This window comes from Lytechinus variegatus, chromosome 3 (genome assembly GCF_018143015.1).
Source record: "Lytechinus variegatus isolate NC3 chromosome 3, Lvar_3.0, whole genome shotgun sequence".
Classification (NCBI taxonomy): domain Eukaryota; kingdom Metazoa; phylum Echinodermata; class Echinoidea; order Temnopleuroida; family Toxopneustidae; genus Lytechinus; species Lytechinus variegatus.
Genome location: NC_054742.1, coordinates 14,166,789 through 14,191,675, shown reverse-complemented (window position 1 = coordinate 14,191,675; position 24,887 = coordinate 14,166,789). Strand labels below are relative to the sequence as shown.

General features: G+C 35.4%; 1 protein-coding gene across 1 annotated transcript in view; it reads right to left on the bottom strand.

Moving 5' to 3' along the window:
* Nucleotides 1–1,161: 1,161 nt before the first annotated feature.
* LOC121410280 (peroxisomal acyl-coenzyme A oxidase 1-like) overlaps nt 1,162–24,887 on the bottom strand; it is a 44,911-nt gene continuing 21,185 nt past the window's right edge. The window contains exons 2-15 of the mRNA XM_041602262.1: nt 16,205–16,364; nt 14,769–14,923; nt 13,407–13,514; nt 12,893–13,012; nt 10,893–11,008; nt 10,457–10,626; nt 9,532–9,694; nt 8,941–9,131; nt 8,201–8,362; nt 7,656–7,761; nt 6,608–6,754; nt 6,091–6,161; nt 4,686–4,821; nt 1,162–3,383 (exon numbers count right to left, since the gene is read on the bottom strand). Coding sequence (XP_041458196.1) covers nt 3,321–3,383; nt 4,686–4,821; nt 6,091–6,161; nt 6,608–6,754; nt 7,656–7,761; nt 8,201–8,362; nt 8,941–9,131; nt 9,532–9,694; nt 10,457–10,626; nt 10,893–11,008; nt 12,893–13,012; nt 13,407–13,514; nt 14,769–14,923; nt 16,205–16,364 — 1,868 coding nt within the window. The 3' untranslated portion in view covers nt 1,162–3,320. The remainder of the gene's footprint in view (nt 3,384–4,685; nt 4,822–6,090; nt 6,162–6,607; nt 6,755–7,655; nt 7,762–8,200; nt 8,363–8,940; nt 9,132–9,531; nt 9,695–10,456; nt 10,627–10,892; nt 11,009–12,892; nt 13,013–13,406; nt 13,515–14,768; nt 14,924–16,204; nt 16,365–24,887) is intronic.

The following is a 24,887-nucleotide window of genomic DNA, read 5'->3' as shown; positions in this document are numbered from 1 at the left end:
GGTTCTTTTTAGTCAAAAAGAATATAGCAAATACATGTATTGCCTGGTTTAACTCTGTAATGAAAAATATATTGTATTCCCTCCAAATTATATTTTCCCAGCAGGACAATATTTACTCTAAATCTGTTAGAAGTATTTAGTTTCCTAGTTCTTTGTACCCATTTTGACTTCTATCCACGTGGTCTAATACCACTTTGTCTATATGGTTAGATGAACTGTTAATGAAATAGATTTTCATTTTAATGGTAAATATTAAGCAATGAAGTGAAAATTAGTCCCACTGGGCCATGGACTACAGGCCCAGTGGCAATCTTAATAACCACATCACAACACCAAAAACATTTCAAAACAAATATTAAACAAACATAAATCAATCATTCAGAAGTTCAAATGATATAAATTAATTTAATCATATTAGATTTACATGTATACATGGAAGTGAGTATAAAAATATGCAGTATAATTTAGGGAAAATAGATTTAAAGCTTGAAATTTGAATGGAATTTTAAATATGAGTTCCAATTTTGCTCAACATTAGTTTTCACCATTTCACAAGATATACTGTGAAGTACACATATTCATACATATATTGGTTTTTACAGATAACTGTTTTTGCTGACCTTGCTCAGAGCACTTTACCTTTACATAGTAGATATACATGTATGTAAGTTTGCATACACATTTCATTCTTCCAAGCCCGTATTTCATAAGTAAAATACCTATGTCAAAGCAATTACTCAAGCTCTATTTTGCTTGAAACTAATACATAGTTGAATATATTGTATTCCAAAGTATTACATTTTTGACAGATTATATATTAGAAATATGAAAACTGAACTTTCTCCAAGTTGAAAATGCTTTTATGAAATTATGAGATGAGATTATGAGATCCATTGACGCTATTTAGTATAGAGGACTTTTTATTTGGGCCAGATTTTTTAGGACATTTCTTTGAATTGACTTTGCAGAATCAGCAAAAGAAAAGGTAGAAAATGTAAATGGGCTATTCCACGGTTACTCACGTTACATTTGGAGACTCCTTGACTCATACTTGGAGCTGTAACTCCATTATTATTGATAGGAACTAAACATCTCCTTATCACAACAAAGTACACAGTCTGACTATCCTTTGTATAAAAACAAAACTTGGGAAATTCTATTATGCTCCTGGCAAGTCTTTGGAATGTGTCGGTTACTCACGTTACATGATTTGGACCAACCTGTGGAATTGCCCAAATGGATTTCTTAACACTGGTGTATTTCAAATTTTGTCCGTCATGGGAAGGGGATCATCCCCCCCCCCCCCCCCCGATCTTGGCTACGGTTCATGTGACCACAACAAAAATCTAAATGACGATAAAACAAGATGTAACATCATTGCATAGAGAAATTTCGCTAAATTATGCTAATTTCCACATGAAATTAGTATTTAGCCATCTATAAAGTTCTTCAACTCTTTCAATCAGAACAAGAAATTAATTGATATATTCGGTAAATGTAACAATATTGCTTTAGGAAATTTGGTAGAAACAGAATTTGCTTTAGATTTGTACATGAAATAACATTCTTTAATAATTATGGGAATTATTTGCACTTACACAATACCATGTTGTCAAGGAATTGTGTACTATGTCATCGCAAAAAAGCCATGAAACAACACAACACAAACCTTACACAGAACAATGTTGGGGGCCGATCCCAAAATTGCATAAATATGGCAACCTTATACATTACAGCATGGAGGTAGAAATGATTATAGACAGCTTATTGCAAAAATATGTTGAGGGGATGTATAATGCCTTCCCACCCACCCTTCCCCTGACTGATAGGGTTAACAAAGACTCATTTTTTTTAAAAAGATAACTTTACTTGCACTTTAATCATACTGCTATTGAATGAATATTGAACATCAATACAGAGAGGCATATGACCTCATTAATTCTATTATGAAGATCAGTTCAAAATTTACAATAAGTTAATTATCTTGAATACAGAAAAATTAAGAAAAATGATATAAATATTCGCAATATTAATTCAGACCAATGATACTGAGTTTTGTTTGAAACCAGATCATAAATATACATGTCAAATTGGTAATTTGGCAGTGAAATATGAAATCACTATGTTTTTTTCTACATATTTCATTAAAGCCACCTATTAATTATACTTATGAACAAGATACATTTTTTAAATCACAATGTGATGAAACACATGAAAAGTTCACAGTTCAACACAGTCTCCTGACTCAGGGTAGAATCGCTTTTGGAAGAACAATGGAAAAATAACAATGTATATTGGCTAATATAAGCCACAAGAGTTAAAATTGAGGTATTCCAAGTATTATGTGTCATACTAAGAGTCACATACATAATCATACAAAAAACCTTAGTTCATGAAAATGCACATTTTTTTTCATTATAGACAACTTCTCCCTCTTCTCTCACCACTTAAATCTCACCTCAAAATGCCAAGAGCAAGGATTCCCAGATGGACACTTCAATAGTGGGAATGTTTCCCTGCAAAAAACATTTCAGAATTATAACTTCCACAAGGATGTCTCATAACATAATTGTTCTAGTAACCTTTTAGGGGATGTTTCATAACCAGAATACTACTCAAATATAGATTTTACAAAATTAGACAAATTGTGTGGCATCTAATTTGTGGCATGGAATTTAAAAATGCACACAATGGATCATAAAATATTGCACATCATTTTAAATAGAAAAAAATAGACAAAGGGAATCTACATATCAAAACCTTTACAATTAATTGCATAGCCTTCTGACGAATAACATATTTGCCCATTATATGTGATTTGGTAGTAATGATATGGACAGCTGCTACATATAATACTGAAGTTGGAAAATTTCTACAAGTCAGACATTTATCTTGATTCGAGAATGGGGTTTGCTCAAGAAAACTTGTCTCTTAAACACCAAGCCAGCATTTTTTCTTCATTTGTCTTTAATTCCTTTACGATTGGCAAGTTGACATGTGCATTGGAGTTTAACACTTATCTGTATATTTCTGTGTCACTAACACAATCCATACTAATCATAGATAAGGCTTTAAACATGTCATGTACTAGATTTTTTAAGTACAAAAGAATTGATTTATGTTACCCTTTGTTCTGGCAAATCTGATTGGCAAATATATATTCTCTCGCAATCATCATTCTGCTCTATAGTGTGCAAATAGGCAATATAATTGGTGCATCCATTCATATTTATAATATTTCGGTATGTACTGATTGATTTTCACACACTTGATAGTGTTTCCTTGAAATTCTTCATTCCTGAAGAAAGGACGGAGCATACTCATAGTTTAGCAATCATTCCTTTGAGTAGAGGTCTTATGTACTTGTAGTAGGTCTCATGTACCTGGAAATTTGAATGAATAAACAATAGCAAAATAAAATGAAAGCAAATGTACATTAAACATAAGAATAATGTGTAGACACAAAACAAATTGAAGAGTTTCAGCTTTGGAAAGGGGAAAAGATAATATTCATGTAACTTCAGGTTTGCAAGAAGGTGATTGATATTTTCCTGAGAACTGATCTATAATGGAATACATCTGACATTTAACCCTAAAAGTCTACATTTTCCAAGACCATTTCACTGTGCGAAATTTTTTTATTGCGCCACTCGCTGACTTTTTACTTTGAAGTCTTGCACATCTTTTTGAGACCACATTTATGATGCCTGGGTGTGCAGTTGAAAAATTACGCAACATTACCTAAGTGCACGTCAGACCCAAAATTGCTCCCAAACGTGATTTTGTATACAAAGTCAATCTAAATTGAGCCTTCTCATCTTATTTATAAAGATATGATTATTCTTACTTTCATGAGCTGAAATTAATTGATTTTAGCATAATTATGCTTCAAAAGTTTCTGCTATAAATTTAGCGAAAAAAAACAAAGAAAGACAAAAGGTTGAATAACAAAGAAATACATGAAAAACTAATTTTCAAACTGGGATTTTTTTCACTTGCAATTATTAGCAACGGTAAAAATAATATTTACACCAAAAATTAGCATTCGAGAGGCTTTTTATAGCAAATTATATAAAAATGTATGATTTATGCATAAATTAGCATAATCAATTGATAACGAAACATTTTGGAAAAATTAACAATACAGCCTTGTAGATTACATCCTAAACAGTTATCTTGCCAATTTTCACAGCGTTCACGCGATTGTCGGCCCAGATCTCATAGAACAGCCCCAAAAGCGTGTGCAACATTACGTCAATCTCTTGGTATTCCCATTTTAAACTTTACGTTCAACATTTTTTGTATCGAGTGTTTTCAAAATAAATTTAAACAACATATAGTTTTATTCTATTCTAATTTCTATTTGATTAATTGATTGTGAAAATAATATATTTAAATAACAATCCCTGGCAATTGTTGCTATGCTATGCTAATTTGGCAACAACTAATAATGTGGGCTGAATGGAATATTCGCCCTCGGTATGGCTTCGATCCTTCCGGCCTTGGCCTCAATGTGTTGGCTTTGAATTCGGACAAGCCAGCCTTGGCCTTGTCCTCAGGTGATCCGGCCTTGGACAAAACACTGGCAATTACACATGTGTATAGTGAATAATAACACTTTCAATAAGACATTAATCCTTTATGAGATTAAACAAGATTTAGATGTCAAGATCACGTTTCCTTACTTCTGTTCTATTTCGGGGGCTGGTCTTTGCATACTCATACATCCTTTGATAGACGTTACCATCATAGGACCCCAGAGTAGACTGCAAGAACTCATCACGGATATCAAAAGCATCAACCAAGGCTACAGCATTAGGTCTACATAAAGAAGAAAAGTATTTTCTTATAATCAGAATCAGAAGCATCAAAGCATAATAAACTCAAAGTTTAGAGAGAGCTTATTACAGTCCGACCTCTCTTATCCAGACACGTTGGGACCAGCACCAATCCGGATATGGGATTTATCCGGATCTGGGAGACCCAATATTAAATACATGCAGCTGCGCTGCCGGCTGCCTCCCCAGGCCACCGGCAGTAGCTACACTGCACTATTGTAGTGGGCGTACGGTAAAGACAATATTCACTGCAGAGTCAGTGCAAATTATAGGCAGTGTTTTTTATTGAAATGAAATCGATCAATGGCCAAAACTCTTGGATAATTTACCTGCTAAAATGACTGAGGTATACATCGAGCATACTTCGAAAGAAAGTGAATGACTCGACGAAACCAAGTTTTAAAATTATGATCGCGGCGGGTATCGCAGCTACGCAATGTCAGCCATTGTTCCACTGACTGTAGGCTCAAACATGATAGATGGCGCTGTCTGTAATGAGGCCTAAAGTTAACTAGCAAGACATGTGTTGTTTTTCCCGCGAATCAAACAGAGAAACGTGATGAAATCCTTCCGCTGCACCCTGATTTACTGGAAATTATCATTCATAAAGTTCTTTTGGTAATTTGGGTGAGATATTTTCATGAAAAATATGTTTGGTGTAGGGTGACTATGTTGGGAAATATATGTAATCAGAGTGGGTTTATGTATAGGATTGAGTTTAGATTGAAATCTCATTTCCTCACGTACATGTACTAGATTTAAAAAAAAAAAAAAATCTCGGCAAGTGTGCGTCCGGATAATAGAGAGATCCGGATAAGGGGAGGCCGGATAAGAGAGGTCGGACTGTATTACATTCATGAATTATATATAAGAAAGCCTATCATTTTTCTTGAACTCTTGATAGAATAATTACTTGTATTGTAAAATTTTCCATACATAATCAATGTGATCATTTCAATTTAATCTATTGGGAAGCAATCCCACATCAATTTTAAAGACAATAAACACAGGTAACAGACCTGCCAACCTGAAAAAGAACATTTCAGTATTTTTAAAGCTGAAAATCAGTATTTCGGTGAGGAAATCAGTATTTTCGAAAAAATACCATAGGACAAGACATAAAGCTGAAAATTTAGAAATCAGTATTTTACATGAAACAAACAGTATTCTTCTCACTTTTCAGTAATAAAATACTGAAAATCAGTACTCCTTGGCAGCTCTGAGGTAAGTAATGGAGTATTGCTTTGAATACCTGATTACAGCAAGGAGTTCAAGGTAGTGACTATGTAGCCAACTCAGTTGATCATTGGTCATGTATCCATCCTATTATGAGAGCAAAATATTAAAATACATCATTCCCTATAAAACAGACATTCATGTTTATTTTACTGAGCAAATACATAAGTATTGTTGATGTCCAATTAACTTACAAAAATGAATTCTCCACACATATCAGGATTAATTTCTGCATTACAATTAAAGATGGAGTAATCATATCATGTATGTACTTTGAAAAATCCAGATGTAAGTGAGAAATACTTTACTGACTTGGTTGTGAATAATGAAAGGGTGAGCTAGTTCCTACTTTTCTTACGATTACATTGAATATTATTGTATATTGGTACTTCATGAGATCAATAAAAAGGTAATGATTAAAATAACAAAGTTAACCAATAACCAAAACATCATGTATATAGTTTTGATATACTTTCTTAGGATCAAACCTTATAAATTCTGCAAAATATGGTAAATAAATGAAAGTGACTTACAGCGATGAATTCTCCAGAGTTTTGTTCCATATGATAGATGGCATAGAGAAAGCTTAGAGTATTGAGTATAGTTGCTGTGTCATGTGATACATTCACATGCTGAACACCTTCAAAGAAACACTTCACTATGAAATATTGGGTGTGAGCCTGATTAAAGAAATAACATTGAAGTTACATTACAGCATTGAAACATTCAGGGCAACAAATAAATTTGTGAACAACATTTGAAGTTAACAAACTGACATTTTTTTACAGTATTACTGAAAATACTTATTCAATAGAATACCAGATATTCCTAAATTAAAATTATGGAAATCATCTGTTAAACATACATGCAAGTTGATGTATGTTTTGATTCATCCAGGAAAGTCAAATATCGATGGAAAAAATAAATCTATTCATCTGGACTTACTTGTTGAAGCAGAGGACAGTTCGATCCGGGACGCTTCTTCAGCTCTTCTGAAATTTCTCGACGTCTCCAAGACAATAACATCGACGGTGCTTCGGCACCAATCGGCAACGACGAATTCCCGCCAGTTCAGAAGAGCTGAAGAAGCGTCCCGGATCGGACGTGAAACTGTCCTCTGCTTCAACAAGTAAGTCCAGATGAATAGATTTATTTTTTCCATCGATACATGCAAGTTGATTTCAATAATTATCGATGCAATTCACTCATTAAGCCCCACACTTCTCCGTAATTAAAACTATTTAATTTCATTTCATAATGAGATTATAAATTGACCCTTCCAGCCCTGCTGCTGGCCAATATTCAAATGTGCATATACCAATAAATAAATAAATTAATTTATTTAAGTATTCAATCCAAAAATTTGATTAAGAAGATGTTATATAAGAACTAATTGGAGAAGGAATAGAACAAGCAAAAGTATTATTAGTTAAAATGGAGAGCTTTACATAACAAGCTATCAACTGAAGATATTAGAAATTTGATTCACACGTAAGAGCAGCACACATATTAAGATGGCCATTGTAAACTTCTAAACATTTTTTTGTAAACATTCAAGATTGTTATCAATCTTATACCTACATGAGAAGCTTTGACTAGATCAATACTAGATTTGTTCCAGGCTTGTTGTTGAGATAGTCCTTGCCCCATCATCTGGGCTAGCTGCTCTCCTGCCTTACGAGTTAACCTGTACAAAATAATCATACAACTTTCATTTTATAATGCACACAACTCTACACAGAAAGGAAGAAAGAGGAAAGCTCCAATACTAGTCTCTTAAAAGATAGTTATTTATTAAAGATTCTAGCTATCAACAAAATTTTAATACTAAATATTTCATCTAAGGGATGAGAACCTGTGAACACTGTCTTGTGGACCTCAATCATTCCACACATAACAGTACAGCAGATCAAACATTTTATAATATCAACATCTTTTTTTTTAATTGAGTTTCACAATTTTCAAGATCACCAGAGATTTCACTTTGGACATGACTGTTTTTATTGATGACAGTTGACATAATTCTGGGTGCTTAATGCTTATAAAGTACAATTAAGAACCCTTTGTAAATTCAGCACATTTAAAGCTAAACTCAGCCAAGAGAAAGGGATTGTTCATTCACTTACCACTGGGCTCTATGCTTGTAGGCATCTAGAATAAGATGCGCATTCAGTGACTGGTCTGGTTGGTCACATGACCAGCTATTCTCTGGTTCTTCTGTGAGATAAGCACCAAGTCCTTGAATGGATTCCCCTGCCTGAGCTTTACTTAGAATCTTCATCAGGAACCTAAACAGGTTGGTAGAAATTATGACTGCTTAACCTTACACACTGATAACACATGCATCAAAGAATTCAGAATTCATAAATGCAAACTACTGAACTGATTAATGCATTTTATCATTGATTTCTGAGAAACAATTGGGTATAGCAATTATATAAATTGTAAAATTAAATAAAGAGATGGCTTTGTGTCTCCTAGAACATGTGTTAAAAATACCAACTTTTTGTAAGAATAACAGAATTCATATTGAACTGTATGAGGATTTCTTTGTCATTTTCTTTAATAAACATGGAAGAAAAGAAATATTGATAAGATCTATTGTGATAAATGAAAATCTAATCATGCACTAATTTTTTCACTTCTTTATTGGATTTCATTTGTATCCTTAAAACATTATTCTAACAATATTAAGAAGTAGGAATTCACACAAAAAAATGTGTAGATGGATTTTGTTATATCTGAAAGTTCACAGACTAATAAAAATTATTTGACTATCCAGTAACCCTGTAAACCAAAGCCATAGGGCAGGTAGCACTTGGGTTCATTATAGAAACTGTATACATACATATATATATATACTTACCCTGCAACCTGCAGAAGTAAAACAGTGTTCTCGCCTTCATAGGTACAGGCTGCTGAAAACTTATTGTACATGTCAGGCAACCCACTCTGTAACATTACACCATGACCCCCACAGGCAAAGCGACAAGTCTCAATGTGAAGTGTTGCTTCTCTTGTTGTAAGGGCCTTTAAACCAGAAGCCAGAGCATGAAGCTGTAAGTCAGGCAAATAAATCAAATCATTAAATTCAAACTGGTCATCAGCATCTCATCATTTTTATGAAAAAGATAGCAATTTATAGTAGTTTCTGGACATATTTATTTCATGAGTGCAGACCATGTAATTTGTTTATTTTTCATTCAAACTTGATTATTAAAAATTCCTAAATGTAATCCCAGTCTTCCACTTCCAATGTAATTTGAGAAAATGTAATGTAATACACATGGAAAAATACTCTACTTCATACCTCTGCCCCTCATACTCTCTGGGCATTTCTTGTCATATCAGTAAGGTTAACAACCACTTAAGAGCAGAATTTGATTTCGCTCTTAAAATCAGGTAATATCCTGTCCACACAAAACTTTAAATAATGCTAATATATCAAAGAAAATACCTCTGGAAGAAGATTAAAATTTAGCTTTTGAAGGTTTTTCTCATTCTCTTGATAGAGTGGCTTGAGTTGAAGACTGACAAACTTGAAGGCATAAGCAGCAGCAATGCCAGGGAATAGCTTGTGTTGTTGAGTCTGATAATCTAAAATTGGAACCTCAGGACCACTAAGTAAACAAATAATACATACATTAGAGTAAACTAATATTCAATCTTTGGTCTAAAGTTGTGATTGAATTATGGACAGCCAATTGTTCAATTCAGCAGCCTATTTGATACTCATATCATCCAAAACTGACTAAGGATAATTACTGCAATAGTTCTCTTAATTATTAAAACACAAGGAAGGAGCTAAAGTAATGATAGGAAACATATAATGTACATGTAAAGATATTGGGTAATTCAAACAGATGAAATTGAGCACAGTTTGTTGTGAGGAGAGATGTTTCATCATTTTATAGAGGAAAATAGGAAGTTAGAATTTTACCTAAAAGAAGAAATGAGTACTAGTACACTTTTTTATTTCTATAATTCTCAAACCGCACAGTATTTTATATAACTTTTTATTTTTCTACAAAATGTTGTATGCAATGTTCCTGATAGCTCATTTGGAATGTAACTATGTGACCAGTCTCAACTTGGATTTTCACAATAAAACACTTTAAAATGTGTAGCAGCATCTTCTGTAATTACAAAAAACTTTCATATGGAGCAAGAAGCAAAAAAAAAATTAATTTAAACAAAGATTGCCGAATTACAAATATCATGATGCAAAAATAAAAAAGAGAAACAAAAGATTGCTTGAGAGATAATAATATGAACTTAACAGATCAGATTCAAATTGCATTTGCCTTTTTTTTTATAAATGTACATATATACTGCAATCATATATCAACCTTAATACAAGTACCATTATCTATAAAACTCACTTCTTCTCTATTGAACCTTGTCTGCGGATGACACTGTATCTTGTTGCCACGGTGATGGCTTTGGCAATTTCATAGGAAGCAGCTTCTACAATCTTAGTTCTGACGAGTATCATGCTCCCATAGGTAACCTTAGGATTGCCTAGTCGCTTGTACTCACCATTAGTAGTAACCTATGATAAAACAAAACAATAAGGAATATACCACTACAGGGGTGGGGCTAACCCTCTTATCAGGACATTTTAAAATAAAGATTCAAAACTCATTTATTGCAACATTTGATTTTGATAAGTGAATGATAACTGTGTATGAAAATATACAAATATTTACTGCATGACTATAATTTATTCACAGTTAAATGTGAAGTGTTTACTGATTAAATAATTTTTTTTTTATTTGACGGCTCACACAATGAAACATGATAGATTGTAAGACTAACCTCAGCATACTTCATCAACATGTTAAGACGAGGAATACGAACATGATCCATAATCAGGAAACCATTCCCAACAGCATCAAATGAGGACTTTCTTCCAATGTCACCAAGTGTCATACCTGTAATTCAACAAACATTCTTCTAGTAATGTCAAACCCTATATCCCAAACTTTTTAGTGTAGTGTTTGTGTGTTTTTGTTAAATTGATTTGTTATTATGTAATAATAAAAATCATTAATAATATGATATATTAAGCACTGACCTCAGAGCAAATCTGAATGTTTAATCAATATTGCCCTTCACAACTAGACCCAGTAATCACTAATTATGTGTCCAGACAAAATAGTTTACCTAACATTTTACCTTAAATCTAGAGGATATCATGCTAACATCCATAGTCCAAATTGAATACCAAAGTTATCCCTTTAAAAAATGACTGATAATTATATTTCTTTTTATTCTAAGTTATATCTTGGACAAAATACAGTCATAAACAGAGCTGCCAAACTTTGAAATTTGGGGATAATAAGAGTAATTTCATGCGCACTGTGTTCTATGATAAATTTCTTTGAGATAAAAAAAGCTAATTTCATACGTGAGGCACAGTAGTGTAAATTTCTTTGAAGAAATATAGATCATTTGCACGATGGGGCTTATTTGGAAATATATGTGAATGATAAAAATGGTGCATAAAGTGATGTAAATGAACAGATACTTAATTTTTAAAATAAGTTCTTAGGACTACCGTGTAGATCTAAGGCAAGGTCAAGGGTGTGGGCTTTGTCTTTGAAAAAAAAGCATAGATATTCTCATCACTTCTTACCTAAAAAAAGTTTATCAATTCTTCAACATCACTGACATTAACCCTTATTAAACATGCCATGAACACATATCCGTGCATCCACTGGAGTGCCACGAACAAATTTTCGTGCAATGGTCATACAGCTATTAAACATGCCTATTGCATTTGAGGAGTGCATTGCATGCATGAGTGATTCTGTTGTTCAGTTCAGCTTATGGTCAAGAGGTTTAACATTATTGTCTCAGGAGTGATTCCCTCTTTTCATAAATAAAATAATTAAATATAGACTCTGAAAAAAAAACATGGCACTCGCTGATTTCAGCGAATGGCACATTAAGAGTTAATCATATGGATGCGAGAAAGTCTGTTTCATCTTTGAACCCGACACCATATCGAAATTCAGTTCAATCAAATCATGTCTGATGCAGAAAATTTAAGTAGCAATACACATATTCCCACCACACCGCACCGATACGCGGTGCCGCATAGAACCAACAGAGATGATGTTCCAATGCCGCCTGTCCCAGCAGGGTAGCAAGTTTGGAAGCTTCGCTGAACTGGACAAGCAGGCACAAGATCCTCAAACATTTAAATCGTTAATATTGAATCCTTTTGCAGTATATAACATGAAATAATCCATTTGAACAATCCAAAGAAGTGACCCAAATTCTAATCTACAATGCATGAAAAGTTATTAAAAAGAACTGATCAGTGCCTATTGAAAAACTCCTCAGATTTTTTTGTCACGTTGGAAACATGGAAAGATAACTTCCTGACTGTTTCTGCGCACATGCGTGGATTTGGATTCATGCAAGAATTTTCCATAGGCAATGCACGCAATCTCTGGTAAAAACATAATGTAAATTTCATAACATTGACATAAATTAAAAATTGCACAGAGAATCATTGATAAAGAAAATAAACATTAAAATATGCATTAAATGATAAAATCAACGGTATTAATGATAAAATATACTCTTAAAAACATGATGGGTTAAGATAGTTATAAAATCAATTGCACAATTTGCCAAGAATTAAGATTTAACAAAATTTCATCTCAGGGGCTGTGGAAGCAGGGGAGCTTGGGGGCTTCAGCCCCCCCAACTGGCGTAAAAAAGTACTGGTGTAATTTGGTGTGAAAAGCGTAATAATTAGTTTTTTTTCCTAATGGTTGGCAGCTCTGCATAAATGTATACCTTACCTGGTAGAGGCTGATGAGTCTCAAGACTTCGCACTTGAACGATAAAGCAATGAGGACCATATGTTTTTCCCTTGACAATCAGCTGGGCCATTAGAATAACATGTGTGCATGACTTAGCCACTGCAATTAGATCACAATAAAAACACTTGAAAATGGTGGGAATTTATTTGAGAAGCATTGAGCATTGAGCATTGAGCATTAACTCTTTACAGACTCTAAGAAAGGTGAATAACATTTAATTGAATCAATTAATTAATTGCTTGTATATGCACAATTACACCAACTTCCTTAAAAGAAATCACTTCAATAATATCAATTAATTCAAATGACATTATGCAAAAAATATAAATATATTGACTCTGTCGCAAGTAGGGTTCCATTAGGCAAACTTAGCATAATAGTGAAATGTTATTCAACATCACTGTGGTCCATGTATATGGCATACACATGCAGTATGAAAAAACTAAACATTATTCTCTAAAACACTTCAATATTTAATGCTTTACACACTCACATCCTCCTGGCCACCATTTCATTGCAGTCAGAGTTGGAGAGTTGAGAATAAATTCTTGTGTCTTCTCATCATATGTGGCAGTAGTTTCCAAACAATTCAAATTGGTACCTGCAGTTATAATAATAATAATAATAGCCAATTTTTATAAAGCGCTTTTCCCAGAATGGCCCAAAGCACATTACAGCATATTATTACCCCGGCCATTGGATTCATTTCAATCAAGCATGAAAAGTGCACAATTTCCACTCCCTGGGGAGCATTCCTTGCATTCATCGCAGCCACATTATGGCGCTGGCAAAATCAAACATACAATATCTTTCGCATCCTACCGGGTACCCATTTAGCACCTGGGTCGAGAGTGGCAAAGTGTGGATTAACGCCTTGCCAAAGGACGCTAGACCGTGGTGGGATTCAAACACACGACCCTCTGTTTACAAGGCGAGAGTCAGAACCACTACACCACGGTTCTTCCACACAGTTATGTTCAAAAGAAAAATATTTGTTAGAAAAAACAAATATGCACCTCAGCTCTGAATGGAACTACATAGAAAAAGAATTATGGACACTTATCAATTGAATGCTACATATTCATCAATGATTTTGAATTTGAATTATTTTTATTGTCCCCTAAAAAAATACAAACATTAAGCACACACCCACAATGACACAACATAATTCATAAGAGCCAGTTCTCAATTTTAGAGAGCCATTTTTATAATTCACACAAGAGGAAAAAAAAATCAAGTCTCGGTTTGATATATATTTTTTCTGGTCTGCAGAACCAGGAAATCTGGCTATTTGTATAAAATTACTGGCCCGGCAGCAATTTTTTACCGGTCTGGGACCATCGGACCGATGCCAGTGTCGGGTGCTGCATGTTTTCATACGTTTTAATGAAAATACATGTTTTCTTTGGTTAGTCAGCTTTTTCAGGTCTACCAAACTGTAAACATACAAAATAGGATGATTCATTTAAGAAATTGGAGTCGGACCAGGTTTCCTATAAATGACTGTACATTATATCTGGACAAGAAAGGAGTAACTCCTTTAAAAAAGGAGTAGATGGCAGGCCTACGTTTTGCTCTCCTGAACCTTCTGACATAATGGTGCTGACTTGATACTATTCTGGCTGCATCTGAGAGCATTCTCTGAAATTGATTTTCACCGAGATCATCTGTTTAAATTGATAACTCATTCTGAAAAACTTTTAACTACAGGGAAATATATCATACCTAGGTATTATCCTCATACAAAAAGTATTAAAGCCAAGTAAACAGCTAAATTTGTATTTCTTCCGACATCCGTCTGTTTCCAACCATATTTTTTCACTGCCTGTCCCTATTTAAGCCCACATATACTTACCATGACCAAGCTCTGTCTGTGCGTAAGTTCCAATTATTTTGTATTGTCTAGCTAGAGGTAACCATTTCACTTTCTGTTCTTCAGTTCCTAGTCTATCAATGGTTGGTATGAACATCAGCAGATGAATAAACAAACCCACATCTTGGTTCATACACCTATATAATTGGATATTGAGGCAAAATACAGTTATTTTCATTCTTTTCAGTCAACATAAAAACAAATTATATCTCTAAAGCACTTAGAGAAGTTGTTCCCATGTATAAAGCAGTACATAAAAGCTGAATATCATTATTACCAAGAATAATGAATAAATAATTTGAGTAAAAAAAATGAAGAAATCAGTGATTACAAATGGCTTTAGATATAGTTTTCAAATAACCAAAGTTTACAGCTTAATTCAAGTTGCAACAAGCAAGACTTTCAAAGATTTCTCTTAAATAGAGGTCAATTGTTTCCATATTATTGTAAATCTAGATCTCTAGTAAGTTAGGCAAAATTAATCTTTGTGAAAAAAGTCTACACTGGAAAGCCAGCACACTGAACTCACACTAATATTCTTAAAAGCCCCCTCACACCTGACCAAACGTAGGCGGACGAACGGTGATGAAAAGGAAAAATGCACGAATTGCACGCAAATTCAAATAAAATTTCTGTCAAATCATGCAGTCAGTAACTATTGTCAAATGTTATCAATGAATGGTAAGCAAAGGATATCCATTTTTTGGTTCACCTCTTTGAGAAAATTGCAGCTAAAGGATTGATATAACCCAATAAGATGAAGGAACAGTAAGCAATGGTTTGATATGGCATCCGATAAGAAATGAATGAGGGAATAAATAAGATGGGGAAACGTTCTTGCACGTTTGTGTCATCGTGTTGCTTCGTTAAGGGTTCTTTCAAGATCGATCTTCCTTGGCTAAAGCGCGATGAGGGACTATGCGAGACAATAACACACAAACGACAAACCAATGATTACCGCAGACTAAAAAAGAGATGCGAATTCAAACAGATGACCAAAAATATTTCAATTTTTCAGGAAATTTTAAACATATTCAAACTTTCCGCACAAATTTGAATAATTGCAGCTGTGAGTTCAGAAAGTTTACGAACCCAATTACAAAAGGTAAATATGATTTACTATCATTTACCATTGAAAACGATTTTTTTTTAATGCCTTTCGCCAGCCACCGCAAGACTTATTTCAGGCAATTCAGTTAGGTGTGAGGGGGCATTAGAAAAAGACCTTCACAAAAACCATGCTTATTGTGCTCATTTCTTGGCAATGGTCTATATTCTAAACAGTCAGAGGCAAGTGCATGCAGCCAATCAAAACCAAGGATTTCACTGAAATTGTCAGCACCAAAAATTTAGTCAGTGCTAACAACTTTCATGAAACACCCCCTGGTCTACATGTTTTTTTAATGAATTAAACATACCTTCCTAAAGCTGCATCATCATCTGGTTCATTCAGGTTATACTTTTCTTTGACAGCAACCCATCTCACAGATCTTTTGATTGATCGATCAAAAGCTTCTTCAGAGGTTAGTGTACATCTACCAGTTTGATCAAAGTGAGGGTCGCTAGCAATGATAGACTCTGCAAAATAAAGGGAAATATCACACCTGATTACTTTATTTTTATTATTTATTTATTACGTCTTATTTTACCGGGGTGACTATGTCAGTGGGTCAAACACTGTTATACTTTAGGCCCTAGAGCAGGGGTTCTCAACCTTTTTCTTTGAAGGGCCAGATTAGACTCCAAGTAAAGGGCCAGGGTGAAGTGGATACTTCACAAAAATGTGCGCGAAGTGCAAAGACCCTTGCGGTCGAGGTCCTAGATTCTCTCTTGTGCAATCTTGCCCTTATTTTGGGAGCATTTAATCAAACAAGTTTATAACAGTTTCATATGTTTTGACTTTCATTACATTTATTACGGTTAGGTCTAACATGGATACACAATGTAATCATATTGAGCTATGTTTCATATTGTGACTCAAAAATGATTTTAAAAACCCAGCAGTCTCGCGGGCCGGATCGAGAAGTTCGAAGGGCCAGATCCGGCCCGTGGGCCGTAGTTTGAGAACCCCTGCCCTAGAGCCTCGAAGTACATGTATGTTGGTGTGAATGAGTGACAGGTGAAAATGTTCTCTGCTATGAAAGTCTCTCTATATTGAAAGGGGATCCAACCCAAACAAGTGGAATGCCTCTGGCCGTCTCACCTGCATCACGCGGTTCAATATAGCAGCAGTGCTGACTTTGCATACTACTCTAACTCGCACAAGATGTTCAGTGATACATGGTTACTCTTATGTCCTCTTTTTATGAACTAGACCAATAAACTTACAGAGATATGATGGTTATTCAACAAAAAAACCCAACATGGCCAAAGTTCATTGACCTTACATGACCTTTGACCTTGATCATGTGACCTGAAACTGGAACAGGATGTTCAGTGATACTTGATTACTCTTATGTACAAGTTTCATGAATCAGATCCATAAACTTTCAAAGTTATGATGGTAATTCAACAGATACACCCAATTCGGCTAAAGTTCATTGACCTTTGACCTTGGACATGTGACCTGAAACACGCACAGGATGTTCAGTGATACTTGATTACTCTAATGTCCAAGTTTAATGAACTAGACCAATAAACTTTCAAAGTTATGATGGTAATTCAACAGACACCCCCGATTCGGCCAGAGTTCATTGACCCTAAATGACCTTTGACCTTAATCATGAGACCTGAAACTTGCACAAAATGTTCAGTGATGCTTGATTACTATTATGTCCAAGTTTCATGAATCAGATCCATAAACTTTCAAAGTTATGATGGGAATTCAACAGATATCCCCAATTTGGCCAAAGTTCATTGACCCTAAATGACCTTTGACCTTGATCATGTGACCTGAAACTTGCACAAAATGTTCAGTGATGCTTGATTACTATTATGTCCAAGTTTCATGAATCAGATCCATAAACTTTCAAAGTTATGATGGGAATTCAACAGATATCCCCAATTTGGCCAAAGTTCATTGACCCTAAATGACCTTTGACCTTGGTCATGTGACGTGAAACTCATGCAGGATGTTCAGTGATACTTGATTATTCTTATGTCCAAGTTTCATGAACTAGGTCCATATATTTTCTAAGTTATGATGACATTTCAAAAACTTAACCTCAGGTTAAGATTTCGATGTTGATTCCTCCAACATGGTCTAAGTTCATTGACCCTAAATGACCTTTGACCTTGGTCATGTGACATGAAACTCTAATAGGATGTTCAGTAATACTTGATTAACCTTATGGCCAAGTTTTATTAACTAGGTCCATATACTTTCTAAGTTATGATGTCATTTCAAAAACTTAACCTCAGGTTAAGATTTGATGTTGACGCCGCCGCCGCCGTCGCCGCCGCCGCCGCCGTCGCCGTCGGAAAAGCGGCGCCTATAGTCTCACTTTGCTTCGCAGGTGAGACAATAAAAATTATTTCAAAAGAAAAAGAAAAATCTAAGAACTTAGCAGACAAATAAATTCTAAAAAACAAAAAGAAAGTAATGAAAGTTTAAAACAGTGTTATGAATTTTAAGTGCTAATGTGAGGAATTCAAATTGGCCTCAAAGCTAGTTCATTGTGATATATGGTAATACATGTTTAGTATTCTATTTGCTCTAGAATGTAGTTCAGATGTCATCTATTTCACAAATTTTATTTCAGATGCCAATTTTACTTTATGAACACATAAAACAAGCACTGTAAGTTGCATATTAACTACCATCTAAAGGGATTTGTTCCAACCACTTGTATCCCAGTTGCAAATGTGATACTAGTATATACATTTGTACTGATGTCCATTTTGAAACAGCTACACTTTGACTTAAATTTACTAATAATACCCAAAAAAATGCCCAAAATCTATAACATGCTTTCCCCAAATGGCCCAAAGTGCTCACATTTCAGTTTACCTGATTCATACGAAAACAAAAAAGTACAGAATAACATTAACAAAATAAAGGCAGTTGCCTCGAACAAAACAACTTGCTAGGCCATGCTTAGTTTCCAAAGATCCAAGGTTCAATTCTTTAAATCCACACAAATTAAATGGTTTGTTTTTCTCTTCCATAACAAAGTTCAATTAGAGTGAGATAGTGAGATTAATCAATATAATCAGTAAAAAAAAACATAAGAGAAAAGGTACTTTGAGAACTGGATAATTAAACAACAAAGAAAGATTATCGAAGGAAACAAAGAGTATGAGCACATACCTGTAGGATCAGATGCATAAAAAATAGTAATTGCTAATTAAGCAAAAGATAAAGCCTTAGAAATTGTTTTAATTGATATGACTTTATAGCTTACAGGTTAACAAATGTTGTTACTGCAAACAATTATTTCATTGGGAAAAATATCAAGTTTAATTGTCACCCTATGACCTAAATTAGATCTAGTACGTTAACATAAACTTATCTATTTGAAATCATGAAATCTTTGCTGAAAACTGACAACACTTATGACCACTAAAAACAAAATAACATAATGTTGAACAGTTCATCAATATTGCTTGGAAAATACCCTACATTTGACAGAATTCTGTGCTTATTTTGCTTTCTCAGGAATCACAAATTTGGCACATACTTTTTAATACAAACACTTAGGTGGTCATTTTATTGGATTCTTTTCTAGCTCATTTTGAGATAGCGACCACAACTGGCATTTCTTTTTAAACCTTTTGCTTGCCGCAATTGCTGGCAGTTTAAATAATAGCATGTCATGCTGGTACAAACATGACTAACAGAAGAATGGCGGGGGACTCTTCTGCATAGGGTTTCCTAACTTTCCTCCTGAATAAGCAGTTTAAAATATAGCGCTACTCTCATGTAATATTTTTCTTGAGATGGGGTGTCAAACTATTCACTAATTTGTATCTATAATAAATAATTTTGACAGTTGGCATTTAACTAAAAGGCTACTGTACACCACTTGTTCACTGGAACCACCCTTCCTACGGTGAATTCACACATACATCTATGCAGTACACAACAAACAATTCTTTTGTTACAACAAAAAATATTACTTTCATTCCGTTGTGATTTATTTTTAATCAACTTAGGGATTTTATTATTCACCAGAGCGCTCAAAAACTTTAATTTTGAGCATATTTTTGTAGAGGCCCTATTGGTGGAAAGTCAAAGTGCAAGCAACTTTTGTCTTTCAGACAAAAAATGAAGGTATCTTACCAGACTAATCTCGTGTAGATCCCTCGATCCACATGTACACAACGCAATAGGGTCGGCCCTTGAACTGCTATGTATGACGTGCATTCAGTTAGCGATGTCGTTTTGAAGAACAATTTATAGATAAAAATTATTATTTCAAAATACTAAAATTTGATACGTGAATATAAATAATTAGTAGTATTATACTAATTATTTTGCACATATCAAATTTTAGTATTTGTGAAATAATAATTTTTATCCATTAATTGTTCTTTGAAATGGCATCGCTAACCGGATCTACGTCATACACATGTAGTTCAAGGGTAGACCCTATTGTATTTGCGTTGATCGAGCTAGGGATCTACACGAGATCAGTCTGGTAAGAAACCTTCATTTTTTTTCATTTCAATTGACCATTTTTAAACCTTCCTAAGCATTTAGGCGTAAGAAGGTGTAGAGATTAATAATAAACTAGAATTTAATTCGTCATACGGACGAATAAGGTGGCCTGTCATGATTTTTCATTCAGTGTCGGCTAATGTATGAAATGAATCATTTAGATATGATTGATAATTTTGATCGTAGACATCCTAAGAATGATTTTTGACCATTGCTAAATGTGATTATTGATGTGGTGATGACAATCGTCAGACATGCATATTCAAACAGATACATACAAGATAGATGATTATATATAGATGGATGGAGCGATGGATGGATCAAGTGATGGATTGAGAGATAAATGATAGGTGGTTATATCAATAAAACATAGATAGACAGAAAGATAGATGTGAAGTTGATATTTAGGTAATGATTATCAGCCCCCTTGAAAAATTGTGCCTATACGCCCATGCCTACTATCCCACCCCCCTCACCCTGCTCATTTTTTTCGCTTGCCCCCCCCCTGACGAAATATGCCAGGTACGCCACTGGTGAGATTCCAATAAAATGTAAATTGTTACAGTCCAAAATGTTCAACACAGATATTCTATAACATATTTCAAGGTTTCAGCTATCCTTGGGTTGTTACATTGCACTGACCTTGGAATTATCACAATTCACTCAATGCACAATTATGACACACCTACACCTAAACCTAGACAAACAGGATGAGGATCTCAAACAAGCATTTCCAGAGCACTTTGATGCTATTGGTAGTTTCTAAGAAAAAGCGATGCTTCATGTCAAGGACGTCGCTAAACCTACCATAGACGCACCACGCAAGTGCAGCACGCTAATTGAAGGACAAGATCAAGATACAAGAATCTGTACTTATTCATGGAGACAGCAAGGCAAGAAGTCTTAGTGTTCAACAGCTCCAAGTGCACAATCAAGAAAGAAGCTATCAACTTCTTTGGCTCCAAGTGCACGAGATCAGATATCTACCGAGATCCTACATGTAGCAAGGTAGAAGCCAACACATTACCCAAGTTCTTTTACTGAAGGACAGAGGATGTTTAGAAATGCCTAATATTGTTCAAATACCTAGCAGCATACATTCCTAATTTCTCAGAAAAGTCACCACTTCGATAACTTCTCCACAAGAAAGCACCGTTCATCTAGCTGGGACGATGATCATGAACATTCCTTGAACAGCCTGAAATGTGCAGTATCATCAGGTGCATGTCTACAATTCTATGACCCAGAGAGAGAGAGAACTGTCAAGATAGATGCATCAATGAAAGATCTACATGTAGGAGCATTCCTGCTTCAGGAAGGTAACCTGCTGCGTTTGCATCCAAAGTCTTTCCACTGCACAGTCCAAGTACTCAAACATAGAGGGAAATCTTAGTCCTAATGTTTGGTATCAAGCGCTTCTATAATATCTGTTCGGGAAGGAATTCACAGTCATCACAAATCACAGACCAATGGAAATTATATGGACTTCATCTCGTACCAGTCCTCTTTGTCCACGTACATTTCTAAAGGTGCTCATTATTCTTTCTGATACGCTAAGTCAACTTTCTAATCCCAAGGAAGCATAAGATGTACCGTTAGGTGTCAGAATTAAATCCACCTGCTCCGAGGAAAGAGATTCGCATGTGTGATCGACTTATTGCTCTTCGGACAACACAAGAGGACAGAACTTAAGAGAGAACGACTGATGATCCAATCCCCAGATCATTATGGGACATACTTACTCAGGGTTGGCCTGAAACAATCCAAGAGTTACCGAAATTCCTTAGGCAGTATAGGCCATACAGAGATAACATCGGATTATCACATGGAGTATTCTTCACGGAAAGTCAAGTCATCGTACAGAAGTCACTGAGGAATGATATCCTTGGACAGCTTTACCTAGGACACATGTGAATCAAAAGTACCAGACTTGCTCATGAGACAGTGTTCTTGTCAAACAGCAATGAGCAATGTTCTCGCCAGGTTCACTCTGACGGTTGTCGGCGTGAAGCGACGCAAGCCGCGCAGCAGACTCAGTGTGTGCGAAGCACGCACGGGGGGAGGGTTCGGGAAGGGGGTGTCCCCCCTCCCTCGCGAAGCGTGGTAGCTATCGAAAATATCAATATCGACGAGCTTAGATTGCTGCTAAATGCACGATACGCAAATGCAAGGTAAACATCTTCGCGCTTCCCACAAAAGAGATTGGGCCTCGAGTCGAGGTCGTATCGTATAGCGTAGTGAGTAAAAGAAATCCCGGGAAGAAATCTTGGACGAAATAATCGTCAAGTTTATTTTAGGATCTGAAAAGCAGATTGTGTTATTAAATATATTCAGTTTTTTTTTAGATCTAGGTCTGTTTTACAGTTGTCGGCCACGATTATCGGGGAAGTTCACGGTTGTCGGATTTCCCCTGAAAATTTTCAGGGTTGTCGGCGCCCGACAACCGTGACACGTGGTAGCGAGAACGTTGGCAATGAGGACATCGACCAGTTGATAAAGCAATGTGAAACATAATAACAAATAATAATAATTAACATTTATATAGCGCTTAATACAACAGTTTCTAGGGGTGCGTTTATTCGACACTTTTTTACCCTAGAATCATGATTCAAATCACGATTCTGCAGAATCACGATTGCGTTTAGTCGAAAGTGGAAATAAACGTCTTTCAAATCACAAACATGAAACACGGAAAAAGGGGCGTTTGGAAAGACGTTTCTGTAGAATCACGAACGAAAAAGGTCGTATAAACGATATCGTGATTTGAATCATGATTCTATGACGTCATTGTGTCGTGCTTCTTCCGGGTTCGACTCAAAGGCGCGCGCTGTGTTTCGTGCATGCAGCTTACTTTTCGTGTAGCAGTATTGCCAGTGTACTAGTACCGGTATATGCCAATTGTCACGTGCATTTAGGAATTATCATTCTGTGTATTGTACCTCCGGGGTTGTACTGTAGCGTCATTTGTATATTTCATTGTTTTCATCAAAAGGCACAAATTGGACTGACGACGAACTCAGGGCTCTGCTTGTGCTTTGGGCTCAGGCTTGAAGCACAAGCATCCCTTACCGGGATTCACAGAAATAAGACGATCTACGAGTCCCTTTCAGCGGCGCTTGCGAGGGAGAGATTTCAACGGAGATGTGGCACCGCCTGTCGAGACAAAATTAACAGAATTCGTGCCCAGTACTACGGCTACGTACCGAACACCATTTTCGATGAACCGACAAGATTTAATACAAGTAAACAAAAACAATACGAATTCTGGAACAATACACGGAATTCTGGAAGTAAAAGATTTATTTTTCGGAAGCCGAGTAAACGTTGCACTTGCACAAACGATCGCGCGTTAGCTCCGGCGGCAGCAAAAATCTAGCAGCCGACGTGAAGCTAGAAACACGCGCGAAAATGTTGACCTATACTTTCTGGTTCAAACTGCGCACTGTGATGCGCACTGGATCGGCCAGAATTCAGGGAGAAACAGCGTTAGAAAGATGGTCGTATAAACGCTGATTCTGTCGGATCGTGATTCATGTTGCTGTTCTGAATCATGATTCAAATGGTGATTCAAATCATGATTCTGGGTTGAGGTCGCATAAACGCAGCCTAAGTGCATTGGAAAGAGAAAAGAGAAGTAGCAAAATACAGTGAGAGAGAACAGGAAATGGAATTAAGAGGACTGCTTAATGTGCTTAATGAGGTAAGATTTGAGGAGTGTTTTGAAAGATTCGACAGTGGATGCATTACGGATAGAGATGGGGAGATTGTTCCAGAGTTTAGGGGCAAGAGCAGAAAAAGCATGATCTCCATAACAGGTAAAAGTGCGGGGTCCTAGAGATAGTTGAATGTGAGCAGTAGAAGAAGATCGGAGACGTTGAGTTGCAGAGGATGAGGCACAGAGAGAGATAAGATTTTGAAGGTAGGATGGGGCGAGACCATGGATGATTTTATAGACAAGAAGGAGCTTGAAAATAATTCTATTATGAACCTGAAGCCAATGGAGGGAGTAGAGACTAGAGAATAGGGGTAATATGTTCAAATTTCTTTGTGAGGGTTACCAATCTAGCTGCAGTATTTTGAATTCTTTGAAGGGGGCCTATACTAGATCGGGGTAAACCAGCAAGTAAAGCATTACAATAATCTAAATGGGATGATACAAAGGCATGTACTATACGTTCAGTAGATGATTTATAAAGATACTTTCTTAACTTCCCTATCTTACAAAGTTAGAAAGTTGACTTAGCGTATCAGAAAGAATAATGAGCACCTTTAGAAATGTACGTGGACATAGACAATTGCAAAAAAAATATAATACATAAGAAATCGATCCGATATCACAATTTTTATCATGTACATGTACACCTGCTAAAAACATCACAAAGAGTTTCTATGCCAAAAATTAGAACATTTGGAGCTTTATTTATGGAGTTAGAGGAAAAAGTATGATTTCGGATACTAATTACGCATAAATTAGCATAATTATGTAATAACAACTAGCATGA